This window comes from Acomys russatus, chromosome 29 (genome assembly GCF_903995435.1).
Source record: "Acomys russatus chromosome 29, mAcoRus1.1, whole genome shotgun sequence".
Classification (NCBI taxonomy): Eukaryota; Metazoa; Chordata; class Mammalia; order Rodentia; family Muridae; genus Acomys; species Acomys russatus.
Window position 1 is genome coordinate 3724647 of NC_067165.1, and position 26181 is coordinate 3750827.

A 26181-nucleotide genomic window follows, 5' to 3' on the forward strand; every position below is an offset into this window, starting at 1 on the left:
CTGGTCTTGAAGTTACAGAGATCCACCTGTCTCTGCCTCCAGAGTGCTGGGATTGAAGGTGTGTGCCACCACGCCCGGCTGCTTAATCTTGTGGTTATTCTCAGTACCTGTATGGTAGCTGACACTCACGGGTAGCTTGATAGGCATTGGGGAATTATGTATGATGAATCAGCTGTGGCCTTAGATGGGATTTCCTTTCTGAGCCTAGGTTCTTTATCTGTGACTTAAACTCAGAGGTCTGGCAGCTCTTCGATCCTTTTGCACAGAAACTATTCTTTGGGACAGTGTCTGTGTAACTGAACTGGGCCTGCTCTGGTGGAGCAATCTCCCAAACCATGCCCTAAATTTGGGGATCACCATTAAAGCCCTCAAGTGATTCAGTATGTTGCTCTCATCATAGTTAGCCTCTGCAAAGCCTCGGACACCAGGTTGACAGCCAGCACGTTCGTCCCAGTCTGTGGAGGTTGGTTTTGTCACAGTGAGCAGATTGGTTTGGACGAACGTGACAGGCTCAAGAAGAGTGGCTTTAGTTTGCTTGCTAACTGAATGCCTTCTGGAAAGGGGAGACTATGGAATCTAATGAGACACAGTCTACACAGTGCCTTGGAGTCCTCGCGGATGCTAAATGACAGGACCGCACACCAAGGCACACCATTGCAGGGTGCTGCCCGAGGAGCAAGACAGGAGGCCACAGCCTATACACACTCAGAGCCCAGAAGAGGAGACATTCCCAGACAAACTCACACGTTATCTTTCTCATTTGCAGAAGCTAGACCTACAGGTGCTCAGAACAGACAGACAAACAGAGCCAAATGCTGGTACACTGACTGACTCCTGCTCTCTCTCCCTGGACAGCCAGCTCTGCAGCTCTCCCCTACCAAAGACTCAAACCCTATACCTGGATTCAACCATACAGTGGGAGGGAGGGGCGGACATCGGTTCATTTCCTGTCTGGTAACAACTTGAATATCTGGTCACCTCCTTACTGACCCTCTAACAGATGGTAAATTAGGGGGCCACTGGGAGGGGTCAGAGGAGGGCCAGGCCACCGTGGCCGTGCGTTCAGTGGAGGAAGCAGCTGCTAGCAAGTTTTATAAACACACAGCAGTCTTTCCTGGCGTTCTCTTCCTGGGGGGGGGGTGGCCCCCCACTAGCAGTTGCTCTTTTGTGCCCGCTATCTTCCTCCAGGATGCAGGGAAGGGTGAGGGCGTTCTTTGTCCCTGCCCCTGAGTAATGACCTTGGGAAGAGTGAGGGGGCAAGAATGCTCACGTGAGGTAAAGCTGAGCCATGACAGCCTTGTGAGCGGAAGCTCAGTGCGGAGAGCTCAGCACACACCCAAGTCCACACAGGGGCAGAACCAGACCTAGCTCCCTTGTCCCGTTTCAGAGGCTAAAAGAGTGCGGTACCAAGCGTGCGTTCTACGCCGGTCAGTTTTAGACTTCTCCCTCCTCTAGCAGGAGATTCCTACCCATTCCCTCTGGTTGTATCCCAGTGTTGCCTGACTCCAGAGAAATGGAAGAAGTGACGCCCACATCCCCTGCGCTAGTGTATCATTGCCCCACGCAAGTCTGACAGTAGTGCCACCTAGTCCCCCACTGTCAGCTAGGCTGTGCATGTGAAGACAAGCTATAAATCAATTTGAACCTTCCGGAGGCGATGACAGTATTTTCACAACACTCCACAATTTGCAAAGTACATTAAGAATCTCCTTCCTTCATTCCTCTGCTGAGGGGAATGAGGTGGGCGATGAAGTAGCAACCCAGAAGAGGCGGTTGTGTCTTCCCGCTTTGTAGTTGGCCTGTTGGCAAGTCATGTCTAACATTTTCTGCTTTGTCTTTTTACATGCTGGCGGTGATTCCCTAATGGCTCTTGTGACTTTCTAATGGCTTGACAGTGGTGTGCTGGGAATAGGCACAGAAATGAGCAAGTACAGTAGATGGGCACAGGTGTTGGCATGCCACCCAGTACTGTGGGCCAACCGGGGTTACACAGGTGAAGGTGTGTGAGGTCGTGAGGGTGTGGGGGGACTAGAAAGAACTCCTGGAGGTTGTGACTCCTGAAAGATGAGTGGCCATTTCCTGTAAGCCTCAGCAGGTAAGGGTGAGGACTCTATGCAGAAGGAATAAGCTAAGGCAAGGACGTGAGTAAGACAGAACGGTATGGCCTCTGACCCTGGAGTTGCAAACCACAGAAACCTGTGGGATGGTGGGAGGGCTGAGTTTGGTGACTGTCATCTTGCTTCCTTTTGGTTTCAAAGTCAGGGCCTTTCTGGGATGGGTGGCCCTGCCTTTGGCACTTCTCTGCTCTCCAGGGGTACCCTGTTCCTGGGCTCTGGCTCCTGTTAGATCCAGCATCCATGCTGACTGACCTCTTTGCAAACTCCTGCTTTCTGGGAGGCCTCTCAGTACAACAGAGCCAGGCTCTCCTTCAGAAGGCTCCCAGCTTGCCAAAGCCTCTCAATTCTTTCTGTGGGACTAATTTCCTTCGTGTTCTTTGTTCATAATCGTAGTAACTGGGTCAGAGTTTGAATGGCTTGTCACAGCTACAGGTGCTTTCACGTTTCTTATTCCATTCAAGGCTCTGGGAAGCCAGCACTTCAGGCTATGAGTGTGAGGGGAGGGGGTATGCACAAGGATGCTGGTGGCAGAGAGCTGTCAGATCTCCCTGGAGGTGGAGTCACAGAGAGCTGTGAGCCACCAGTGTGGGTGCCGGGAACCGAACTCTGGTCCTTTGAAAGAGCAGCCAGTGCTCTTTTTATTTATTTATTTATTTATTTATTTATTTATTTTATATGTATGAGGATTTTGCCTGCATGGACATTGTCTACTGCATAGGTACCTGGTACCCTTAGAGGCCAGAAGATGGTGTCAGATCCCCCTGGAACTGAAGGGCAGTTGTAGGTGCTGAGCACTGAACCTGGGTCCTCAGAGAGCAGCAAGTGCTCTTAACTGCTGAGCCATCACTCCAGTCCTTCCAGTCCTGGTGTGTGTGTGTGTGTGTGTGTGTGTGTGTGTGTGTGTGTGTGTGTAATGTAAGCAGTTGTACATAGATACAAGGCAAGTAGGTGATCAGAAAACATCGTCATTCAATGCTGGGCTACACAGGAGTATGACATAGCCTTAGCGTGGGTGTAGGTGCCCTGCTGTGTGACGTACTCTCTACCACATCACGCTCTCTCTCAGTGCCATGGGGTAACACTCAACACCGGCACTGGCGAGTTCATGATGTCAGCAGCCACTGAAAGCCTTTACTGAGGTCAAAACGGAATGACTACCACTGAGTAACTACCCTGTAGTCAAAAGGCTAGGCTGCCAATGATAAGGGTTCCTCACACAGCACCTACTGTCCTAGGCCGTGAGGGTGACTCAGTTCCCAGGGCTTTCTTTTCCAAAGAAAGTTCTCTACTCAATCTGAGAGACCATTCTGTGTGCTCTACTAGAAACCTGAAAGGAAATCCCTAGGCCAAGGCATCCTCGTGCAAGTGTAAGAAGAGAGGCAGCCCGGACATCTACTCGCCTGGGAGGCTGCCAGCTTCTATTGAGGGCTGCAGCTTCTGGGCTCTGATGACTCAACACAATCCTTGCCCCAGAGTAGCAGTGCAGTCTAGAAAGAGAGGCATGACAAAGCATTTAAAGGACCACATAGCAAAGCCTGTGTTGGAACAGAAAATGGAAGGTCATCAACAGTGCAGTGTGAGAGATGAACGGAAGGCGGGCGCTGCAGCGCATGTGTAATCCTAGCACTCGGGAAGCAGAGGCAGGCAAATCTCTGTGAGTTCGAGGCCAGCCTGGTCTACAAAGTGAGTCCAGAATAGCCAAGGGATACACAAGAGAAACCCTGTCTCAAAAAACAGAGAAGGGGAGGGGCGGGGGAGAGGCAGCTCCATTGCAGAGGAAGGAGCTACTGTCAAGAATACAAGCCATGAGGCGCTGAGCAGGAGGATGGCAGGTGGACGGTTTGAGCCCCTCTGTCCTCCTCCCATGGTGTCCACTGCTGTTCTCTTAGCTGTAGTTTATACCACAGATCTCCACAGTGTTCAATAAAGTGTACACTCCAGGCTACACCCAGAAGATGCTCAGGCACTGCTCTCTTAAGGAGCTCCCAAGTGATTCTGAACTAAGGACTGCACTTGGCAAAACCCAGAGCAGACAGCTCTCGGTTTCCTCTGCATCTGAGATTCTAAAATTCTCTTGCTTTTGTTTGTTTTTAGCATTTATTTATTTATTGTGTATATGGTGCTCTGTCTACATGTATGCCTGCACGCCAGAAGAGGGTATCAGATCACGTTTATAGATGGTTGTGAGCCACCATGTGGTTGCTGGGAATTGAACTCAGAACTTCTGGAAGAGCAGACTGAGTGTTCTTAGCTGCTGAGCCATCTCTCTAGCCCCAATTCTCTTGCTTTTATGTTATCTGACCCACGCTGGTATGGAGACCCAGTGGGGGCTTCTAAAGGCCTCTGTGTGTATGCATGTGTGACTCCTATCTTCAATGAGCTTGCTTACATAGTCTCAGGAGCTGAAACCTAAGGATTCCTGAATACTGTCGCCTTGTGCTCCGAGCCAAATGCCTTTGCAAGGGTCGCTGACTCAGCCACCCACTGCAGGGGGGAGGAGAAGCTGGGCTGATGACCCAGCTTGTGGTTTCTGGTCTGCATTGGTCTCAACGATCTGGTGCTGGGCAACATCCCAGCAGGATGGGGGCTGTGTGTGCCCTAGGGGTGCCTGGTACCTCCAGCAGGTGAGGAGTTGTGATGAGACATCGCAAACAGGCTTTCGCCAGTATGTTGACTCACTCCTCAAAATAGCCCTAGAAATTATAGGCCTTGGCAACGTAGATCCTAGTTATCTTATGGAACGCTCCCATCATCTACCCAGCTCTGTAGCCAGCTTGAGTCTGTCTCTGTATCACATGTGCGTGCTCTCGCTCTCATGTGAGTGTGTGTGTGTGGTGTGTGTGTTATTACATACATAGCCGAAGCTGGCTTTAAATGTGATCCTCCGGCCTCAGTCTCTGAGTGTTGGGATTCTAGACGTGCATCTCTATGCCTGTCTTTCTTCTTTTTTTATATTACTAGGCATTGACTACACCAGCCAGGGATGACATGGCTGCCACTGCTCTGGCCATGAGGCACTAGTCCACATTTGTAGCCTTTAGCCCTTCTAGTTAGGTGTTGTGTCCCCAATAATGGCAGGGCTTGGTTTTGAAGAACAAATCCATTTAGTTTAAGGAGCAAAGCTTTTTACCTGTACCTCTGTGGTTGAAAGGGGGTGGGGGGGCAGCAGTGGGAGAGCAGTCTAGTGAGCAGGCATTTCAAGGGGCCTCCTCGCACTGTGAGCTTATTATCTGGGCATCACGTGAGTGGGGTTCCTAGAGCCCCCTTGTTTGTGTGTCGGTCTTGCCGCTGGAGGAAGAGTGACATTGTCTAGGGTGTTTGCATAAGCAAATCATCTTCCGCCCTTGCATCCGAGATTGCTGAATGGCCAAACATTGGAACTCAGCAGTAGGTCAGAATCACTTCCCTAAGACAATACCTTAGGGGATCGGAGATATTAGAAGGTTGAAGAATGCAGCCCAACAGAATCACCCCAATTTTAAGAGTTCGTGTGATAACCAATGCTAAGGTTTATGGATTTGCAATAGACCTAGAAGAAAGCCACTGTTTCCTCTGAAGTCCACCTCCCTCCCACATCTCTGTTAGCTGACATCCCATCCCCAGTGTCTCATAAGCCATCTCCTTGTCTCCATGCCGCACTCTGGCTCCTTCTCGGATTAGGTGTGACATCTTAGATGCTTCACTTCACGGTTTCTGGGGTCAAAAGATGCTGCAATATGCCCAGAGATCAGGCCCTCTTCCCTCCAGCCTCGCTGACCTCTCTGCCCTAGCCCCATCGAGCTTCCTTCAATTGCTGAGCGTGCTGTGCTTTTACCCATGAGCCTTTGCAGGCTGTGCTCTCTGCCTATAATCTCATTGCTGCCATTCACCCTCTGCCCAATGCCCCCCCGAGTCTTCAAAGGCGAGCTCAAATATTCATCCTTGGGACCAGCCTTCTAAGGCCCATTCTCAACTCTTCAGTCTAGGTTAAACGCCACATTCTCTTCTATTATGGTCCTTAAAACAGAGCATTATTGGAGCCAGTGAGATCCTCAGCTGATAGAGGCACCTGCCTCTTGGCCTGACTAGCTGAGTTTGATACCTGGGAGCCACACGGTAGAAGGAGAAAACCAATCAACCCTGCAAGTTGTCCTTTGGCCTCAACATAGATGCTGTAGTGTGCACATGCTCACACACAAAGACACAAAATAAACAAAGCATTGTAAGGTTGGCTGTTTCCCTGGCTCTCTTCCCCCGCTGATCTCTGAGGTCCTGCAGAGCGAAGAACTCTGTCTTATGTACACTGCCTTTGATGCTCTGGGCCTGAGCCCACTAGGAGTTTAATGACAGTTGATTGCATTCATTATTTTCTCTCAAAATTGCTAGATCATAAAAATTCCAAGAATCAGAATGAAATGGAAGGCAAGTGTTCCGGGTAGTGTCATCTAGACCTCTTCTTTGGGGCATTGAGTAATTTGAGGGGAGGTCTCATTTTTCTCATTTGTTGAGACTGTTTCTCATCCCTTGCCTCAGATGGCGGAGATGAACGGTGGAGCAGGGCTGTCAGTTGGAAGTGGGTTTTTCTTGTGGTCCCACCACAAGCTCTGAATCTGGGCAAAGCCTTCCCAAGCTGGGCCTCTGGCTTCCCTTTCAGGGTGTGGAATCATCTTTGATAGGAAATGGAACTGCTCCAAGCCAAGGCCTTTTTTTTTCCCCCACTGGGTTCTGCTGTTCAGGCATCAGGACGACTGAACTTTGTTTGAGTCTTGACAAGATCATGTTTCCTGATTCCCAAACAGTGTTTGTGTTGTAACCTCAAGCCACGTCAAAGGCAGTGTGCAGCTATGGGCAGGATGCTGCTGGGTCTGGCTCAGGTTTTCACGGTGTCACTGGCGGCATGTGGCACTTGAGTATGTGCCCCCCCCCCACTCTCCCACCTGCCACAGTGTTCAGTTGCATATGCACTTGTGGTCCATAGCCACAATGTAGAGACCATCTGATAAATTCAACAAACACTTACGGAGTACCTGATCTGTACACAGACAAACTAAGTCCTGGAGGTAATGCAAGGAGCTGGAGGAACCTCAGGAAGCAAAAGCTTTGCGCGCGCGCACACACACACAGTTGAGTCTGGGTCCCGTTACCGCGCTCCAGTCCAGAACATGACAGGAAGACGGAACTTACTGATCTCTGTGCCAGACAGCACAGGTCTTCTGGAGACCATTCAGGAAACAGAATACCAATGTGTAGTAGGTAGTAGCCCATCAGATGACACTAGGGGAATGAGTATTTGTGAGGGGCGGAGGGCTGTTTTATTCTGTATTTGCCCATGCTAGCTGCAAAACACAGGAAGGAGTCTGAAGAAGATCTCTAAGTTAGGGCTTTGAGAATAATCTCACCATATAAGTGGAGGTGAGAGCCAGTGACTGAGCCCAAAGCTAGGATGAAAGGAGCCTAATTTTCAGGTAGAGAATTAGCTGCTGCCTCTGCACCTGCCAGGTGATAACATCACTCTAGGGCGGCATGAGATGCTGAGGAGGGGGGGAGGGGCTTGAGGTAAGAGATGAAAAGCCAAGGTATTGCAGGTTGAACTTTGGCCTCGTGTGGTAGCATGTACTAGGCGCACTTGCAGTCTCCTTCCCACATATGTAAAAGATCCCCAGGAGGGGAGCCTCAAGCCTTCAGCGGGTGGCAAGCAGGTGGATTTTAGTACCCAGCCCTCATACACACCAGTTTGACTCTGTCTACAAGACAAAACTTTCTGTACCACAGCTTGGAAAAGGAAAGAGGGAAAAAAGGTTAGCTTTCCTTGGCTCGTTCAGTGGCACTCAAGCTGCCATTTAAGGAGTAATATTTGAGGCTAATACTTCATTTTCTTTTAGTAGCATAGAAACAGCCTGCCCCCTGCTCCGTGTGTGTGTGTGTGTGTGTGTGTGTGTGTGTGTGTGTGTGTGTGTGTGTGTGTTGCAGACCCGGCTATAAGGCTTTGTGCCAGCTAGGTAAACACCACTGAGCTATGAACCCAATTGTGGACATCATTAAATCACGTGACTGACAGCTGCTGATTACAATGGATTGTTTGCTATAAAGTCCCGTTTTCTCGGGCTGGCTACCTGATGGGAAAGCCGCCTTTTCTTACCCCAGTAGCTCATCGCACTCCTGACCCTTTCATCAGACAGCACGTCTGAGCCATCTTGCAAGTGTGTGTTTTGTAAATGTTTCCCAATCGTTGTGACAAAGACTCAGGAAGGTCACATGCTGGGGAGGAGGAAGAACGCTGGGAATGAGGGCAGGAGCTTTGTCCACTGACCTTTCTTCCCAGGAAGTTGCTGACTCTCAGTGTCAAGACCCAGGCTTCTTAACCCCGCCCTCAAATGGTTGATAACATGGGGCTATCAGGAATATGTGGCCACCACTAGTTTCTTGCTCCAGTTCCTGCTGGTCAGAGTTCTTACTGGCTGATCTCTTTTGGTCCCAGTCTGGATGCCTTTGTAAGAAAAAGGAAAGCGAAAGCTGGGCATGGTGGTGCATGCCTTTAATCCCAGCACTTGGGAGCAGAGTCAGGCAGATGGCTGTGAGTTCGAGGCCAGCCTGGTCTACAGAGTCCAGGACAGCCAAGGCTACACAGAGAAAACCCTGTCTCAACAAAACAAAACAAAACAAAAGGAAAGTAGATTAATAACTTACCTTTCATAACACATTTGTCTTGAGAAATCAGAAGTGTTAAGTTGCAGATTCAAAGCACTAAAAGTTCATAAAAGTAAGCCCTTCATGGTGGCACACACCTTTAATTGCCACACTCGGAAGGTAGAGGCAGGAGGATTGCTGTGAGTTTGAGGCCAGCTTGGTCTACAAAGCGAATCCAGGACAGCCAAGGCTACACAGAGAAATCCTGTCTTGAAAAAAATAAACCAAAGTAAAATAAAAAGTTCATAAAAGTAGGGTTTACTCTTTCACAGCCCAGGCTGGTCATTGCCTCTGTTTTCTGTCTGCACAGTGCTTGCTGGAGGATATGACTTCTCCCACTGCACCACCAGTTAAAAACCTTTTTCCCTACTCTCTGTGTTTCTTGTACATCCCCCCCCCCCACTTTTGCCTGTTCCCAGACCACTGACTTGGATCTCTGATTTGTGCCCTAGGTGTTCTTTGTGTCTGACCTCTTCAAGACTAAGCCTACGCTCTCGCTGCCTGCCCCTGCTATCAGGAGGGAGATCCTGTCACCTGTGGACATCATCGACAGGAACAATCACCATAACATGGTGTAGGTGCCGCGGGCCTCCGGAGCGGCTCCCCTGAAGTGACTGCTGGACAGCATGAACCTGCTGCTCGCCAATCTCATCAGACAGTAGAATGTAGGGAAAAGCTTTTTGCCCAATGGGATTTTGAAAACATGTAAAGGAAAAAAAAAAAAGCCTTATCTCGTGGCCTTCCAAAATAGGTTGTTAGCCTGTGTGGGGACAACACTTCCGGAGCCTTTGAGTTCTGGCTGTGCAGCTGGGTGAGTAGTGTTCATGTTTGAGTGAGCACCGCCTTGTCCAGGAGCAAAACACTAGAATCACTGAGCAGAGGCTGTCGTCACCTTTTGTGTGTGACCCAAGAAATCCCTGGCCAGCGAGAACAGCTGAAGCTCCTCTGTAGCTCACAAGGCTCAAACCGGCACCAATTTAGCCACTCTGCCCGCCCCACTCTACTGTGACTTTGGTTCAAGGAAGTTTTGTGTTTTGAAGTCCTGGCCATGAGCACATTTGCTTAGTCAAATGGTCAGATTCTGAATCCGAGTCCCAAGCAAGCCCCAAGGCCTCTGGCATCTCCCCTTCCCCAGGTTACAGCCCCTCACCTTTTTAGAGATTAGGAGACCCTTTGTGGAAGAGCGAACTTCACAAATAGCACAATTTCAGAAGACACCAAGGGTGTCTTTTTTCTAGCACACCACACTGTGACATGGGACTGCCATCGCAGGAGCAGTCACCGGCACTTGTATGTGTAGAAACACCTTAGACTTCGGTTACTGCTACTCCCCTTGAGGTCCTTGCTGGGTGCCTACAGGGATTTCATGTGAGGGCCAGGGTGAGCCCAGGCGCTGTCGGCCTTTCGCTCATCCGAAGAGCTTCAGTAAAGAGACAGGGAGGGAGGGAGAAGCAGAATGAAAAAAAACAAAACAAAAACAAAAACGAACCAACTTTTTGTCTCCTTGGGATGGGAGAGAGCCAGAGTGTCAGTCTTGTGGCCGGAAGGCTACCCTTCAAGATAAGGGAGCCTGGAGGGTCTTTGCAGGAGTTGATTTTGCTGTGTTGAGCACTATTGTCTTAGGGTTGACCCCTGGGACGCGACTTGGTGAGTTCTGCTGGGCAGAACTCATGGTTCAATCTGCGTAAGAGAGTTTTCCTCATCCTCCGTCCACAAGTGTCCTTTCAAGCGAGGTCCCACACAGACAGTAGCAGGGACCCTTCTACTGAGCCTCCAAGGAAAAGAAGAATAAGAAGAAGGAAAAGTGCTTTTCAAATCTTTCAAAGGGCTACATGTACCCATATGGGTCAACCACATGCACACCTTTCCACAGACTCTGTCCTTTCATTTCAACATATAGCAAGCTATGATTTTATATATAAATATTATATATAAATAATGTATAAAACATTAAAAGTTAACTATGTAAGATATTATTTCTGAAACAATTTTAGTCATATCCACTATGATCATAAACTGTGTCTCGACCTGTGTTATTTACTTTAGCTGCTTAAAGGAGCATTGAGTTTTTTGGGGGGGTTGTTTTTATTTTTTGTTTTTAAATCTCAACTAAAAATATCATAGTTCTGTGGTAGCCATTGTTTTACAATGAGAGAAATAACTACAACTAGAGAAAAACTGTATAAAACATTAAATTGTCAGTATTTTTGTAAGGTTCCGTTTTGTAAAGAGAATAATATTCAAAGACTTTTGTGGCATACAAGGTGAAAACGTGTATCTGCGAAACTAAACCTGTATTAAATGTGCTTTTAAAATAAAAGCTCATAACACGACTAAGCAAGGCATTGACGTCTGGACTGTTTAAGGGATGTTTGCTTGGGGTCTCTGGAAGGGAGGAAGAGGTCTTTGTGGGCAGGCCTGTGTGGGCTCACCTCAGTGGGGTACCAGCTCCTGGTTGTTTCAGTGGCCACAGCTGAGGCTGGATGTAAAGGCTGCTCTTTCATCTCTGAAGCCTGTTTGCAGAGGGAGAATGGGGGCTGCCTCTTGTCTCCAGCTTCTCAAAAGGACTTTTGTGCTCTCAAGGGTTTTCATGTGGGGGATGGGAGCTGTGGGTCCCCCAAAGATAGATATGGAGACTTCCCTAGATAAGGTGGGCTTGGGGAGCTTAAGGGAGAGGCTTTCCCACAGCCCATATCAAAGGAAGAGTATGCTCTGGGTTCCTGCTCTCCTGCCTTGTGTGATCCCCAACCTGGAAGGGAAAAGGGAAGCTGAAAACTCCCTCGTGTGGTGCACCTGTGTGGGATGCGGGACTACCTGGCTGTTCCTTTATATCCCAGAGCAGGTCTTAGCCTGAGAAAGAAGGGATGCTGTGCAGGGCAGATGATGTAAGAGCCAGACAGTATGTTGCAGGACAGGCCTTGCATTAGTTTGTTTTTGCTACAGTAAAAACAATTACAAATTACTACAGCCTGTGATGGAAACAACACGGATCCGTTACTTTCCTGGGCAAGGAGGCTCTAAAGGGGCTCTTGCCTTTTGTAGGTTCTGGGCCGCTTCCTCCTCACTCTGCCTTCCCTTCTGTTTCTCCTCCATATATTGCATCTTGGTGATTGCCTGAACCCTGGGATAACCTAAAGTCATCTCCCCGTGTTAAAATCAACTGATTAGAAAACAGTTCCGCCTGCTACTAACTAAACTCCCCTCTGCTATGTAACACAATGTTCAGATTCCGGGGATCTGCGCCATCTGTGACCCAATGAAACTAAAGCAATGTGCTTCCAAAACTCAGGGATGGGAACAGGCATAGGATAACCATACAGACGTTTATATTAAAGGGGGCCTAGGGATGGCTTAGGGGTACACCACTTGACTAGCATGCACAGAGCCTTGGATTCAAACCCTAGTGCAGAGAGAGAGAGAGAGAGAGAGAGAGAGAGAGAGAGAGAGAGAGAGAGCGCGAGCGCGAGCGCTCTACCTTGAAGCTCCTATCTTATTTTGCCTCTAAGATCAGTCTGCCATTGCTTTCCTCAGCCACCACTGGCCCCACCACCACCACCACCGCCCGCCAGCAGCCAGCATCATTTTGACATCCTTATATCCAGGATGCAGTCCAAATTTTCACTTCAAGTCTGAAGAACAGAGGTTTGGAGAGACAAGCAGACTCGTCGGCGTAGGGGAGGGGAAGAGCTAGTGCTTCCAGAATCTAAGATAGTCTTTTGTTTCTTCTCCAAAAGTGCCGAACTGCCCTCAAGAACTAGGCCCACTGCAGGGGTTTCGACTTGTGACTCTCGGAAGTGTGGTCCAGAGTACAGCAATATCTCTGCATCCCTGAGGGATGTGGTAGAGACAAGGAGGTAGAAGACCCTCTCCAACTGTAGCCTACACAACACGGTCTCTTCCTATGGGTAAAATCCCCAGGGGACGCTACAATAAGCTTTGTCCCACGGGCCTGCTGATTCTGCTGAGGGAGGTGTACACTGTCCCCGCTGTGTCTCTCTGAGGCTCACTTCAGTGCATGCCGGGTCAGCCATCAGTAACTCAAAGCTTTTTGAACCAGAATTACATGAAGGACTCTCTGTAGGACGTTTGAGATTCCTTGGGTCAAAAGCATGCCTCATCCTTCCTGTGTGTGACAACACAAGTCTCTGTTGAACCAGTGAAGGAACAACCAGGTAATAAAGCCACTTGACCATTGGTAACCACCAATTAAACAGGTTTCAGATTTAAAAAGCTTAAAACACTATCCTAAGGAACCCAGCGAGGTTTAATCCCAGCACTTACTTGAGAGGCACGGGTAGGGAGGTCTTTGTGAGTTTGAGGCCAGCCTGGACTACAAAAATGAGTCCAAGACATCCAAGGCTACATAGAGAAACCCTGTCTCAAAAAACAGAAAACAAACAAACAAAAAGGAATCTTTTCTTAGTCAACACCTCTAACATAGGATAAAACAGATTCGGAGTCAATTAGTCATTGGCTAAGTGTTTGCTAATTGCCTCCTGTGTCCTAGGTAAACACCTCAGGAGCAATAAAAACCCATTAGGGAAAACAAGTTCCTTCTGGTCAAGAGGATGACTTTCTGGCCCGAGTGGAGAACTGACTCTCCAAGCTGCTCAAAACAGAAAACAGTTTTAATCCAGTTGGGCCGGTCAGTTACCTGGCTAAGGGACAGCCCTTAGGAAGGCAGGCTCACCTTAAGCCTGGCTAAAGTGATACCTGGGAATGGCTATCCCTTAACTGAGATGCTGCCTTTCTCCCTCCCAAATTCAAGCCCCCAGCACCTTGCCAACCAGTCTTCCTGAGGGTCAGCTTGTTCTGGCTGCCTTTCTGTCCTTGACTCAGAAACACATTTTTTCCCCCCTCTTTTCTTTAGCTTGTTTGTTTGTCTTCTATGTCTCTTTCAGAGGACAGCCAGAACTAAGTAGTGAGTTTTCAAGTTCTTTGGGCTTCCTGACTCTCTCTGTAAAGCTCCCCCTCCCTACCCATGGAGCAACTGGTCCTCATGTGGCTGGCCTCCATGCTGGCTCACCTTAAACTGTATGCCTCCTCCAGACAGGTGCCCTGGGGCTTTTCTTTTTAAATGATAATAAAACTGTCCCTTTCAAATACACTTTGGCTATGCTTGACTTTCAACTTTCAGATTCGTCCCCACCTTCACTAGATGCTACAGGCTTAGGCGACTTTGCTGCCTCCTTAGTCTAAAGCTGACTACCATCTCACGTATTGGTGGTAGGCTTCCTAGAGAGTGATGTCAGCTCTGTTTCTTAGGACAGAGCTGCAGTTGCTATGCAATGGACATTGATTAAATGGAGGATGAGGGCATCCCTCCTCTGGTTGATATGTTAATGTGTGTAAGTCATATATATGTATATCGGCTTGTATATTTTCACATCTATGAACGAGTGTGGGGTTGGATATGGCCATGTACATTCTAGCTCCCCTGAATGGGTGATACAAACCATTAGATGACATTTGCAAAGATGCTGTGATGTTTGCAGTTGAGAGTAGACAGGTGAGAGAAAGGACAAAAAGAGCGTTTTGATGACCAAATTGTGGAGCTTGTGGTCCAGGCAGCTCTCAGTCAGAGCTTCTTACTAGGGAAGGTGCCTGTTAAGGGAGAAAAGGGGGGAGGGGTAGGAGAGAGGGGGATAGAATCCATTGTATCAAAACAGTGAGTTGGAATTTTCTTGTGGGTTCAAAGTGTTGCGAGAAGGCAGAGGAGTCTGGCATTACTGGGGCCTCAGTAGGCAGTGGTTCCCATAAATAGGGCTTGCTTGCCAAGTGTCATGTTTCCTTGTCCTTGTCCTTTGGTTCTCTCTTCTCTCTCTCTCTCTCTCTCTCTCTCTTTTCTTTTTTGAGACGGTTTCTCTGTATAATGGCTCTTGCTGTCCTGGACTCCCTTTGTAGACCAGGCTGGCCTAGAACTCACAGTGTTTCGCCTGCCTCTGCCTCCCGAGTGCTGGGATTAAAGGTGTGCGCCACCACAGCCGGCAGTTCTTTCTTTCCATCTCCTCAAGCATCTTGCTCTTGTTCTCCAGCACCCGTGGTCCAGCAGAAGCTCCCTCCTGGGCCTCTCAGTCCTGCTCTCCTTGCGCTTGCTTCAGGGGGATGCCACCTGGGGCACAAGCTTATGGGTGGAGGGGTTTCGGGACCATGATGTCACCTGCTCAGCTGGGAGACCTGAGCATGAATCAAGACATCAGAGGAAATGAACAGCAGTTCCCAACGAGACATGCTTGTCATGTTAACACTGGTGACAGAAGAGGAAAGAAGGGAAAACCGAGGTCAGAGTTGGGAAAGTGTAACCAGCGCTTACTTCGCCATTCACCAGCCAGCCAGCAGATTCATTTAAGTCTCTTATGCTGAGACTTAAATATAGCTCCGCATTCAAGGAACTGAAGTGGAAACAGCAGACAGAGAAAGACAAAAGTCAAGGTGCTTCAGGAAGCCCAAAGAGGAACCCAAATAGCCAGAAAGAAGATTATATAGGAAGCAAATAATTCTGACAAGGAATGTGGGGCTTAGAGTGAAAAGGAGACACAAAGCACAATAGAAGCACTTTGGTCTTAAATCTATACTTGGTCATGCGCCATGTAAGCTACTCACTGATTATTAGTTACTTCTTCAGCCAGGTATCAGATGTGGCATGTCTTATGCAGAGGCATTGTGATTAAAAGGACATGACTTTATAAAGCCAAGTTTGGCTCCCATCAAGCACTTAAATGGAAAGCTTATTATATTTTATATGAATGATGTTTATTGCTAAATTCCAAGGCAAACAGAGTCAGCTAGATTGTGGAAAAGGGATTTCTAGACAGACACAATCAGGTCCAAAGCTCTGTCAGGCCTAGCTGTGGGCGTTTTATTTTATGTGGTTGAGGAAGGGGCCCAGATGCAGGAACAGGAGCCAAAGTCAGGAAGGTAAACTGAGGACAAATCTGCAGGATACCCCACCTCAGGCATCTGAACTATTGTTCACAATTCACCTTTAGAGAATCTTTCAAAAATAATAACATGATTTGATTAGTATTTTTAAATAAGTAGCACTGATGAAACTTGGCAAGTGTATCAGGAGTCCTATATAGTTGGAACTAAAAATTTTTGTTTGCTCATTTGTTTGTTTGTTTGTTTTTGAGACAGGGTTTCTCTATGTAACCTTGGCTGTCCTAGACTCACTTTATAGACCAGGCTGGCCTCAAACTCACATCAATCCACCTGCCTCTGCCTCCTGAGTGCTGGGATTAAAGGCATGTGCTGCCATGCCTGGCTAAGTATAGAAATTTTTAAAGGAATAATCAGAGACAAAATTATGTATGTATAACAATATACTCTGAAGTATGTTCATTATAACGAAATGACATGCTAAGTGATTAAAAATGATCATATAAGTTATGCTTAGCTGATAGATTCTAAAAGGAATGTGATGAATATGTTTAAAGATACAAGAAAGAACTAGGGAAATGGCTCAGTCCTTCCTAGTGTTTGCTTCGCAAATGTGACTGCCCAAGGTTAGTCCTAGAGCCCAGCAGACACAGTGGTCTTTCTCTATGACCCCAGCACTCTTAAAGTGGGATGAGAGACAGAGGCAGAAGCATTGCCCAGTTCATGGGCCAGCTAACCTGAAGCCCACAGTCCTACTGTAGAAATGAGAAAGACACTGTTGTCTCAACCAAGGGAAAGAACCAATTCTCAAAAGTTGTCCTCTGACTTCTGCACACATGCTATGGCACCCCCAAACCCCCGCCACACACACACCATAAACATAGTCTTTCAAAGTGTCTTTAAAGATATACAAAAGCATTCACGATGAGGTTCAATGGAAGAGAATTAAAGATGTAAATACGGTGATTTGCCTGGACGTGGTGATGCGTGTCCACATCCCCAGGACTTGGGAGATGGCAGCTGGATGATCAAGGCCAGCCTTAACTATGCACTTGGAGGCCAGCACGGGCTGCATGAGATTCTGTCTCAAAATTAAACAAACAAAAACAACAACACAGTCCATTGATTTTAAGAAAAGGGAAAGCCAGGCATGGTGGCATAGGCATCAACCCTAGCACTTGGGAAGCAGAGCCAGGTGGATCTCCATGAGTTCTAGGCCAGCCTGCTCTACAAAGGGAGTCTAGGACAGCCAAGGCTACACAGAGAAACCTTGTCTCCAAAAACAAAAGCAAAAAAAGAGGGGGAAAGGGAGAACTATGCAGTCTAAATGGTCGGAGAACCCTTACCTCGCTCCACCCCAAACTCAAACTGTACTGTACTGATTTGCATAATGGACATTAGTAATTTTCTTTTTGTTTGTTTGTTTGTTTGTTTGTTTTGGTTTTGGTTTTTCAATACAGGGTTTCTCTGTGTAGCCTTGGCTGTCCTGGACTCACTTTGTAGACCAGGCTGGCCTGAAACTCACAGTGATCTGCCTGTCTCTGCCTCTTAAGTGCTAAGATTAAAGGTGTGTGCCACCACACCTGACTTCTATTTTTCTTTTTAAAAAATTAACTTATTTATTTTTATTTTATGTGCACTGGTGTTTTGCCTGCATGTATGTATGTCTGTGTGAGGGTGTCAGATCTTGGAGTTCTAGACAGTTGTGAGCTTCCATGGGTGCTGGGAATTGAACCCAGGTCCTTTGGAAGAGCAGTCAGTGCTCTTAACCTCTGGGCCATCTCTCCAGCTCTGACTTCTCTATTTTTCAATGATACTGTAGTTTATTTGTAAAATTTACCATACTTCTGGACGTGTGCTTTATTTTATCAAACCTATTTTACTAAGTAATAGGAAAAACATGAGACAAAACCTAAAAACTAAAGTGTATCAGCTAAAAGCTTTTCTCTTGTTTTAGATTTGTTTTTTGTGTTTGAGACAGTGTTTCACATAGCCCCACCTGGCTTCAAACTTACCGTATTTTTTGGACCATAAGACCCACATTTTCCCCTTAAAAGTGGGGGAAATTCGGGGGTGCCTTATGGTCCAATTGCTGTCCATCAGTCATCAACAAAGAGGTCACTTACTGATGTCTTCAGTGTGCCAGCTGAGGAACGCGCACAGAGTTCAGTGTGTCTGTGGCAACAGGAAGAGGCATGGGTGGTATCACCAAAATCCCTACTCACACAGAGCTTGGTCTCTGCCATCCTCCCCCCCCCCACACACACTCCACCCCTGCTATCGCACTGATCCGAGCTGAATGCTGATTTTAGCCTGCCAGGTAAGCAGGCTTGAGTCAGCTTGCTGCAGGGAGCAAGGCAGGGGGAGTGCCATAAAATGTATAGCAATAAGGAAGCTCTAGCTACCATTTGTCCCTCCTTGACTCCAGTGGGGCCACACTGCTATGCAGAAGTCATTACTGGGCACGTGGGAGAAGACAGGATTGTTTATTCTGCATATGTGAGAAGACAGATGGATTGAAAAAGCGTGGTCCAAGCATCCTGGAGGGCTTCTGAAAAAAATTCTGCTTTATTAGTGCTTTATCAGTTCAGTGAAACAACAAAAAACAGAGGTAAAGAGGTGAAGACTCATCTAGCTGTGATTCCTGGGGGGCAGGGGGGGTCTTACCAGCTAGTTGCAACCTCTCGATGTTTCAATCAACAAACCATTTAAAGTCTTTGTGAGAGAAGAGTGGAACAAGTAGATGGCAGCTGGGAATCATGATCTGACTCCAACAGGATGAATGAAGAGGCCACTGTCACTCAAGTTTGTGACTAGGTTGAAACATCACGGCAGCCAGTGAAAGAGGAAATCACTGTACGGTCATTCAAAAAATGTGGCATTAGCAATGTCTTAGGTGGAACTGAAGATAATATCATATAGAAGTTAGCGAAGAAAGTGACACAAGTGATTGTCGGCAACTGAGCTTCCTAAATTCTGACACCAGTGATGATGAGTGTTTGGGGGTTTCCAGAAAACTAGAAAAATGCTTGAGTCTCTAAGCCTTTCCCGCTGTTAACACTGTTTAATATTAGTGTATTTTGTTATATTTTAATAAATATTTTACTATACTAGTACTAATTTGGTTCAGAATTATTGTTCTTGTCTTACTGCCTTCAAAACTGGGAGTGTCTTATGGTTAGGTGTGTCTTATCGTCTGAAAAACACAATACGGTACTGCGTAGCTGAAGCAGGCTGTCCTTCTTTTTTAAAAAATAGTCTCCATAATGTAGAATGAGATCATAGCTGTGCTGGTTAGTTTTATGCCAACATGGCACAAGCCAGAATCATCTGAAAAGAGAGGATTTCAGTTGAGGAAAATACCTCCATGGGATCCAGCTATAGGGCATTATTTTTTCTTTTTCTTTTTCTTTTCTTTTTTGGTTTTTGTTTTGTTTTGTTTTGTTTTTTTGTTTTTTAAGACGGAGTTTCTCTATGTAATAGTCCTGGCTGCCTTCACTTTGTAGACCGGGCTGGCCTCGAACCCATAGTGATCCTCCTGCCTCTCCCTCTCCAGTGCTGGATTGAAGGCATGTGCTAGCATGCCCAGCACTAGGGCATCTTCTTTTTTGTTGTTGTTTTTTTGTTTTGTTTTGTGAGACAAGGTTTCTCTGTGTAACAGTCCTGGCTGTCCTGGGCTCACTTTTGTAGACCAGGCTAGCCTTGAACTCACAGCAATCCGCCTACCTCTGCCTCTCGAGTGCTGGGATTAAAGGCATGTGCCACCATGCCCAGCTGGCATTTTCTTAACTAGTGATTGATGAAAGGTGTCCCAGCTCATTGCAGGTAAGGTCATCCCTGAGCTGGTGTCCTGGGTTCAGTAAGAAAGCAGGCTGAGCAGCCATGAGGAGCAAGCCTTCATGGCCTCTGCATCAGCTCCTGCCTCCAGGTTCCGGCCCTGCTTGAGTTCCTGTCTTGACTGCCTTCAGTGATGGTGTGGAAGTAGAAGCCAAATAAATAGACCCTTTCCTCCCCAACTTGCTTTGGTCATGGTATGTTATATGAGCGACAGTAATCCCAACCAGGACAATAGCTTTGACAATTTAGAAACAACTTTTAAATGATCACTCTAGGAGGCATTGTGCAGAACAGATTGAAAAGAGACTTAGGCCGGTCCCGGCGGCGCACGCCTTTAATCCCAGCACTCTGGGAGGCAGAGGCGGGCGGATTGCTGTTGAGTGCGAGGCCAGCCTGGTCTACAAAGCGAGTCCGGCACAGCTAATGCTACACAGAGAGACCCTGTCTCAAAAAACAAACAAAACAAACAAACAAACAAAAAACCAAAAAAAAAAAAAAAAAAACAAAAAAAAAAAAAAAAACAAAAAAACAACACCAAAAAAAAAAAAAAAAAAAAAAAAAAAAAAAAAAAAAGAAAGAAAGAAAGAAAAGAAAAAAGAAAAAAAGAAAGAGAAGAGGCTTAGGTGGAAGGAAGAGAGATAAATGAGATAACTGCATGACCACTGCCCAAATGAAAGGAGGCAAGATTTCAAGCACGATGCAGGACTGCAAAGTAGATATGGATTCTAGAGTGGGAAGAATTAGAATAGGGAAAACTTCTTCCTCTGTGGATATGGGGAAACCCACAGGCAAGCATGGTACCCACATTTCAGACCCTTTCACACCTCTAGCATGTGTCCTGATCTTAGACGGAGGGAACACAGTATGAGGGCAGTTTGGAGAAGACACTATGGCTTAAGCTCTGCTTAGGGCATGAATTTGAGCTATTCATGGGCTGCTAAGGCAGACAAGACCAGTGAACGAAAGTTACATATGCGGTTGTGTAATTCACGGGTTCGGTACCTACTCATTGAACGTCTCCAGTCTTCTCCTAATCGTCTGGTTTGGGCACACAGCAATGTTTCCAATGTCGCAGAGCGTTGGTTCTGCTTGGGGGCTAGACACTCTACGATGGTACAGACATCTGGCCTGGAGGCAAACTTCCAGAGTCAACAGGCAGGAGATGGTTACAATAGACATCTGTGCTGAGATAAACATTAGGACTCCGCACCTGGAGACGGTGGGCGGGAACCCTGGGAGACCTGGCTGAGACACACCAACCAGTAAGGCAGTTACCGGGGAGAAGAGTGGGCTGCTTTGGGTCCCTTTCATTAAGGCTATTGCTTTTCTTAGTTTGGAGGCCCTCACTGCCCTGATACTTGACAGAAAATGCCATACTTGTGATGACTACTTTCTTGCTCTGTTTCAACCCTCACCTAACCCCCTCCCTGGGAGGCTGGCAAATCCCTGTGTCTCTCCTGGTCTGGAGTTTCCAACACAGTGATGGGGAAGCTTTAATCTGCTTTGATTTACCTTTCCTTCCTCAGGGCTTGGAATGTTCCTCTACTCCGAAGGCTCTTCCGGTTTCCTTCCAGCCCCAATCCTCCTCTTCGTCATTAAGATCTCTGCTTACCTCATCCTTCTGCAGGAGGAACTCTTTGATCCCCTAGTATAAAGCGCTGTCAGTTTTCCATCAACTTAACACAAGGTAGGGTCATCTGAGAAGCAGGAACTTCAGTTGAGAAAATGCCTCCGTCAGATTATTCTGTAGGCAAATCTGTGGGGGGCATTTTATCTTGATTAATGAATCATGGGGGGAGCGCTATGTGGGCAGTGCCATTCCTGGCCAAATGATACTGGGTTGTGTAAGAAAGCAGGCTGAGCAAGCTATGGGGAGCAAGCCAGGAAATACGGTTCCTCCGCGCGGCATTTCCTTCATTTTCTGGCTCCAGACTGCTAGCCTGCTGGGACTTCTGACTTGGTTTCACCTGACTGGTGGACGATAAAGCGGAAGTTGCTTTTGGTCACGATGTTTGTTTGCTTGTTTGTTTTGTTTTGAATCACAACAATAGAAAGAAAACTGGATGAAGCCTTGAGTTCGAACCTCCAATATTGACATACCAAGCTGGGTTCAGCAGTGTGCGCAGCCCCAGTGCTGGTGCGTAGAGGCGGAAGGATACCTGGAACCCTCACCCAGGCCAGCCAATCAGCAAGCTCCAGCTCGAGGGAGAGCCTCCAAAAATAGTGCGGATTGCTACTGAAGACTGTGATTAAGTAAAACACTGAAAACCTGGTCTCTACATGTAGGAGGACATACATGCGTACATACCTGGTCTGGCATTAGCTCATAAGACCCTCCCTTCTCAATCTAGATCAGCTGTTCTCAATCTTTGGGACTTGACTCCTTTGGGGGTCGTGTGACCCTTTTCATAGGTGTTGCCTAAGACCATCAGAAAACACAGATCTCTAACTGAATTCAGTGTGGCCCCTGTCTTCCAGCTTACAAAGGCAGATCCCACATGTGGTGGGCTCAGCGTCTGCTTCCTGAAGCCCCAGTCCCAAGGCCAGGCTTCTGGACCTCCTGATGGAAAAGCTATGTATGATCACCCTTGCCACAGCCACCTCCTCTGCTTGGATTAACTCATCAAATGGCTCAGAGAGTTCGGAATAATAGCTCTCTCTGGACATGCCGCCCTCCCCGAGCCTCCAGTGTTCAGCAATCTGAAGGCCCTCAGGGCATGTCCCTAGGTTTGTTTTATGGAGGCTTTATTGCACAGGCGTGACAGAAGCAGAGCTAGGCCTGTCCAGATGTGACTGGACAGGAACACCGTCTCAAAGTACAAAGCGGAGGCATGAGATCCAGCACAACCTGGCTGCTTGAGCAATCCTCTGGGCCTCGAGCAGCATTCCTCCTTTGAGAGTACAGCACAGGATCCATCTAGGGCTGTGGTTCTCAACCTTCCTGTTGCTGTGACCCTTTAAAACGGTTCCCTGGTACAGAGTGGTGGCGCACGCCTTTAATCCCAGCACTTGGGAGGCAGAGGCAGGCAGATCGCTGTGAGTTCAAGGCTACACAGAGAAACCCTGTCTCGAAAAACCAAAAACCAAAACAAACAAACAACAACAACAAAATCAGTTCCCCATATTGTCATCCCCTAACCATGAAATAATAATAATAATAATAATAATAATAATAATAATAATAATAATAATAATAATAATAACTTTGAAGTCACAGCGATCTGCCTGCCTCTGCCTCCCAAGTGCTGGGATTAAAGGCATGCACTACCACCGCCCAGCTCGTAAAATTATTTTCTTTGCTACTTTGTAACTGTGATTTTGCTACTGTTATTATTATTATCCTAATGTAAATATCTGTGTTTTTTTGACGGTCTTAGGTAACTCCTGTGAAAGGGTCCTTCAACCCCCAAAGGTGTCACAACCGACAGCTTGAGACACACTAGTTATAGCAGTGTGGTCCTGGCTTTTGCACGTTAAGGACAAAGAGGACCGTGTAATGCAGTAGCTCAGAAGAGTAAGAGAAACCCCTCTAGAAAGTTGGACTATTAGGCAGCATGCGGCCCCACTCCGCTGTGGTGTGGAGAATGTACTGGTAATAACAAATCCACGTGCCTTCTGTCTCGTGTTATCCGTCAGGTTCAGGTGAGGGTGGACAGAGGAACTGGACTGAGCAGCTTTGAGTGGGACAGGTCCATACGCCCATTGGATTGTGGGTGCAGGTGGACCTGAAGCTGCGAAAGATAGGGCTGGAATGAGATGGTGACAGGGCGGCTTCTGAGGCCCTGGGGAGAGCACTGATTACTCTGTTGTCAATTTCGATAGACATCTATTCCCCCTAAGAGCATCTTCTAACTTTCCTTTTTCTCCTGCAACAGCCGCGGGTGGCACTTCTTACTGTGCCCGGCACTTCGGGCATTTCCTGACGCCTTGGCTTCCTGCGTGCTTCCACCAGGGGGGTTTACTTAGAGGACCCCACCTCCCCTCCCCAAGGAAAGCTGCTGGGATCCTCGGGTGGCAGGACCCCTCCCTTCGCCCTGAGTGCCTGTCTGTCCTAAGCCTGTGTCCCGCCAGACTGCCAGGTGGGCAGAGAGGCCTGCATTGTCCTCAGCAGCTTGGACCTCATTCTGAGCTTCTCAGTCCCGGCCGCGTGACTTTAGAATGCAAATGCAGACGGCTTTTGTGCCCGTGTCTTTGTCTGGGGTGCGATCACAGCTGAGGGGGTTCTGCTTCGGAGCCCCACCTCCCCCTTCCCCGGGTTTGAGGAAGGCCGGCCGCAGAGACCGCCCACAGGCTCCGCCCAATGCTATGGGATCATCTATTGGCTCTCGGTCCGGGCTTCCAGGAGGGGCGGGCTCAATCTTAATATCTTTGTTCCTGATAGTTTATCTGTGGGGCAGGCCTGGCGGGTGGTTGGCTTTTCCAAGCGGATCGACCCCATCGCAAGCACTTCAACAACACTGTATTTCCTTCTTCCTTTCAGCCACACCTCACGTTTCCGGAAAGACAGGCAACTTCCAGCCCTTTCCGGTTTCTGTTCCAGCAATTGGATGAATGTTCATCCTTAGATGGCTGTGATTCAGATGTTGCTGTCTCTTTTTAGACGAAGCAATCGATACTTGGAGGCTTGAAACAGCTTATCCAACGCCACCAAAATACTAGGGAGCCAGAGTTCAAAATGGACCCCATCTGCTTTCCTATCTCTTAACAATTTATATCAATTAGTCCAGGCCATGCCCTCTAAAAATGCCCATTGCGGTGGGTAGGGAGGCAGCAAGACAAACGAAGGATAGCTCAAAGTCGGAAGGTGTGTGTCTGTATGATTCAGGGAAATCAGATTTTTCATGGCCATAGAAAATGAGGAACCGGGCTGGGCGTGGTGGCAAAGGCCTTTAATCCCAACACTCGCGAGGCAGAGGCAGGCGGATCATTGTGAGTTCGAGGCCAGCCTAGTCTACAGAGCGGGTTCAGAGTAGCCTTGTCTCCAAAAACCAAAAAGAAAGAAAGAAAGAAAAAGAAAGAAAGAAAACGAGGAGCCACAGTGGTTTACCCTCAGAAGGAACAGGTGCGAAGGGGTAGAGGTCCTGGTACCCACGGAATGTAGGAACTAGAAGGCCCTTGGGGGAATGCTCACCCTTCATTTTACTAAGAAATAAGTGGAGACACAGTGAGCATAACTAATGGAGCTCAGGTCTCAGGGGCACTGCTTGTTCTTTCATCTGAGCGCTGTCTGGGGTGGGGTTTTTGGTTTGGTTTTGGTTTTTTGATATTTCACTAAAACTTTTTAGTATTTTTTTAAAAGTTGCCGTCACTTAGGTAAATAAACCCCTCCCACTCTGCAGGCAACCCTAATTAAATGCAGTCACAGCCTCTCCCTCCTTTTCCTCCTCTTCCCCCAGCCCCCACCAAACTTGTTGAGAAGAAGTTCAGCAGGAGTTAAGAGAAGGGTAAGAGAGGAAAATGGGGGTGAATATGATCAAAGTACATTATATATATATACATGTGAAATTGTGAAAGAATAAGGAATGTGGACCTTAATTTTTCTTTTATTCTTTCTTTTTTGTTTTGTTTTGTTTTGTTTTTCGAGACAGGGTTTCTCTGTGTAGCCTTGGCTGTCCTGGACTCACTCTGTAGACCAGGCTGGCCTCGAACTCACAGAGATCTGCCTGCCTTTGCCTCCCCACTTGCTGGGATTATAGGTGTGCGCCGCCTCCCCGCACTGATTTCACTTTCTTACTAATAAGGGTCACCCCATGAAAGTGAGCTCACTTTTGCTTAGCATCCAACAATGGGCTTTTTGAGTATTTTAGATTCTTTGCCCATTGTGATAAGGAGACAACTACACAGACACTATTTACAGAGGAGAGGACAGATGTGGAGAAGCAGCTTTCCTGAGATCAAACTGTGTGCTGGAGTCTAGAGCTGTGCTTTCCTGTTCTGCTACAGTGCTGAGGAGGAGAAGAAAGGAGGGGCCCGAGGGTGTTCAGGATTAAAGACCACAAAGCGAGGGATCGCTGAACACTCAGTACAGAAATCTGGATTCCAGTATTCACCCGAGGAACTGGGTATAGATGCCTAGTGACAGCCAAAGACACACACACACACACACACACACACACACACACACAGACACACTCAGACAGACAGCCTCCATTCAAACACACACACACAGACATACACACACAGAGATACCCCTATACAACCACAGAAACACACACACCGGCACACACCATACACATACACACACACAAAGATAGCCGCCATACACACACACACACACACACACACACACACACACACACACACACACCCCTATAGCATGACAGAAACACATACCGGCACACCACACACACACAGGCACACATAGACAGCCTCCGTTCACACACACATACACACACATACACAACCTTATAGCATGACAGAAACACACACCGGCAGACCACACACACACACACACACAGATACCCCCACACAACAACAGAAACACGCACACCGGCATACACCATACACATAAACACATATACACAGATAGCCTCTACCAGCATCCCCACACCACCCCCAACACCACACATGACGCTCCTTGATAGTCTTTCAAATAGCCAAAGATAGCCCTGTCTTCGGGCTGCAGGCCAAGTCCAAGTGGGTCAGATCTCATTTCTCCAATAAGGAGTATCTGGCATGTGCC

The 26181-nt window shown here is 47.6% G+C and overlaps 1 protein-coding gene across 1 annotated transcript in view; it reads left to right on the forward strand.

Annotated features, from left to right (window-relative positions):
- The window catches only part of Plpp3 (phospholipid phosphatase 3), a 79520-nt gene extending 69329 nt beyond the window's left edge, over positions 1 to 10191 (forward strand). The window contains exon 6 of the mRNA XM_051171961.1: positions 9236 to 10191. Within this exon, the coding sequence (XP_051027918.1) occupies positions 9236 to 9361 (126 nt within the window). The 3' untranslated portion in view covers positions 9362 to 10191. The remainder of the gene's footprint in view (positions 1 to 9235) is intronic.
- Positions 10192 to 26181: the final 15990 nt, after the last annotated feature.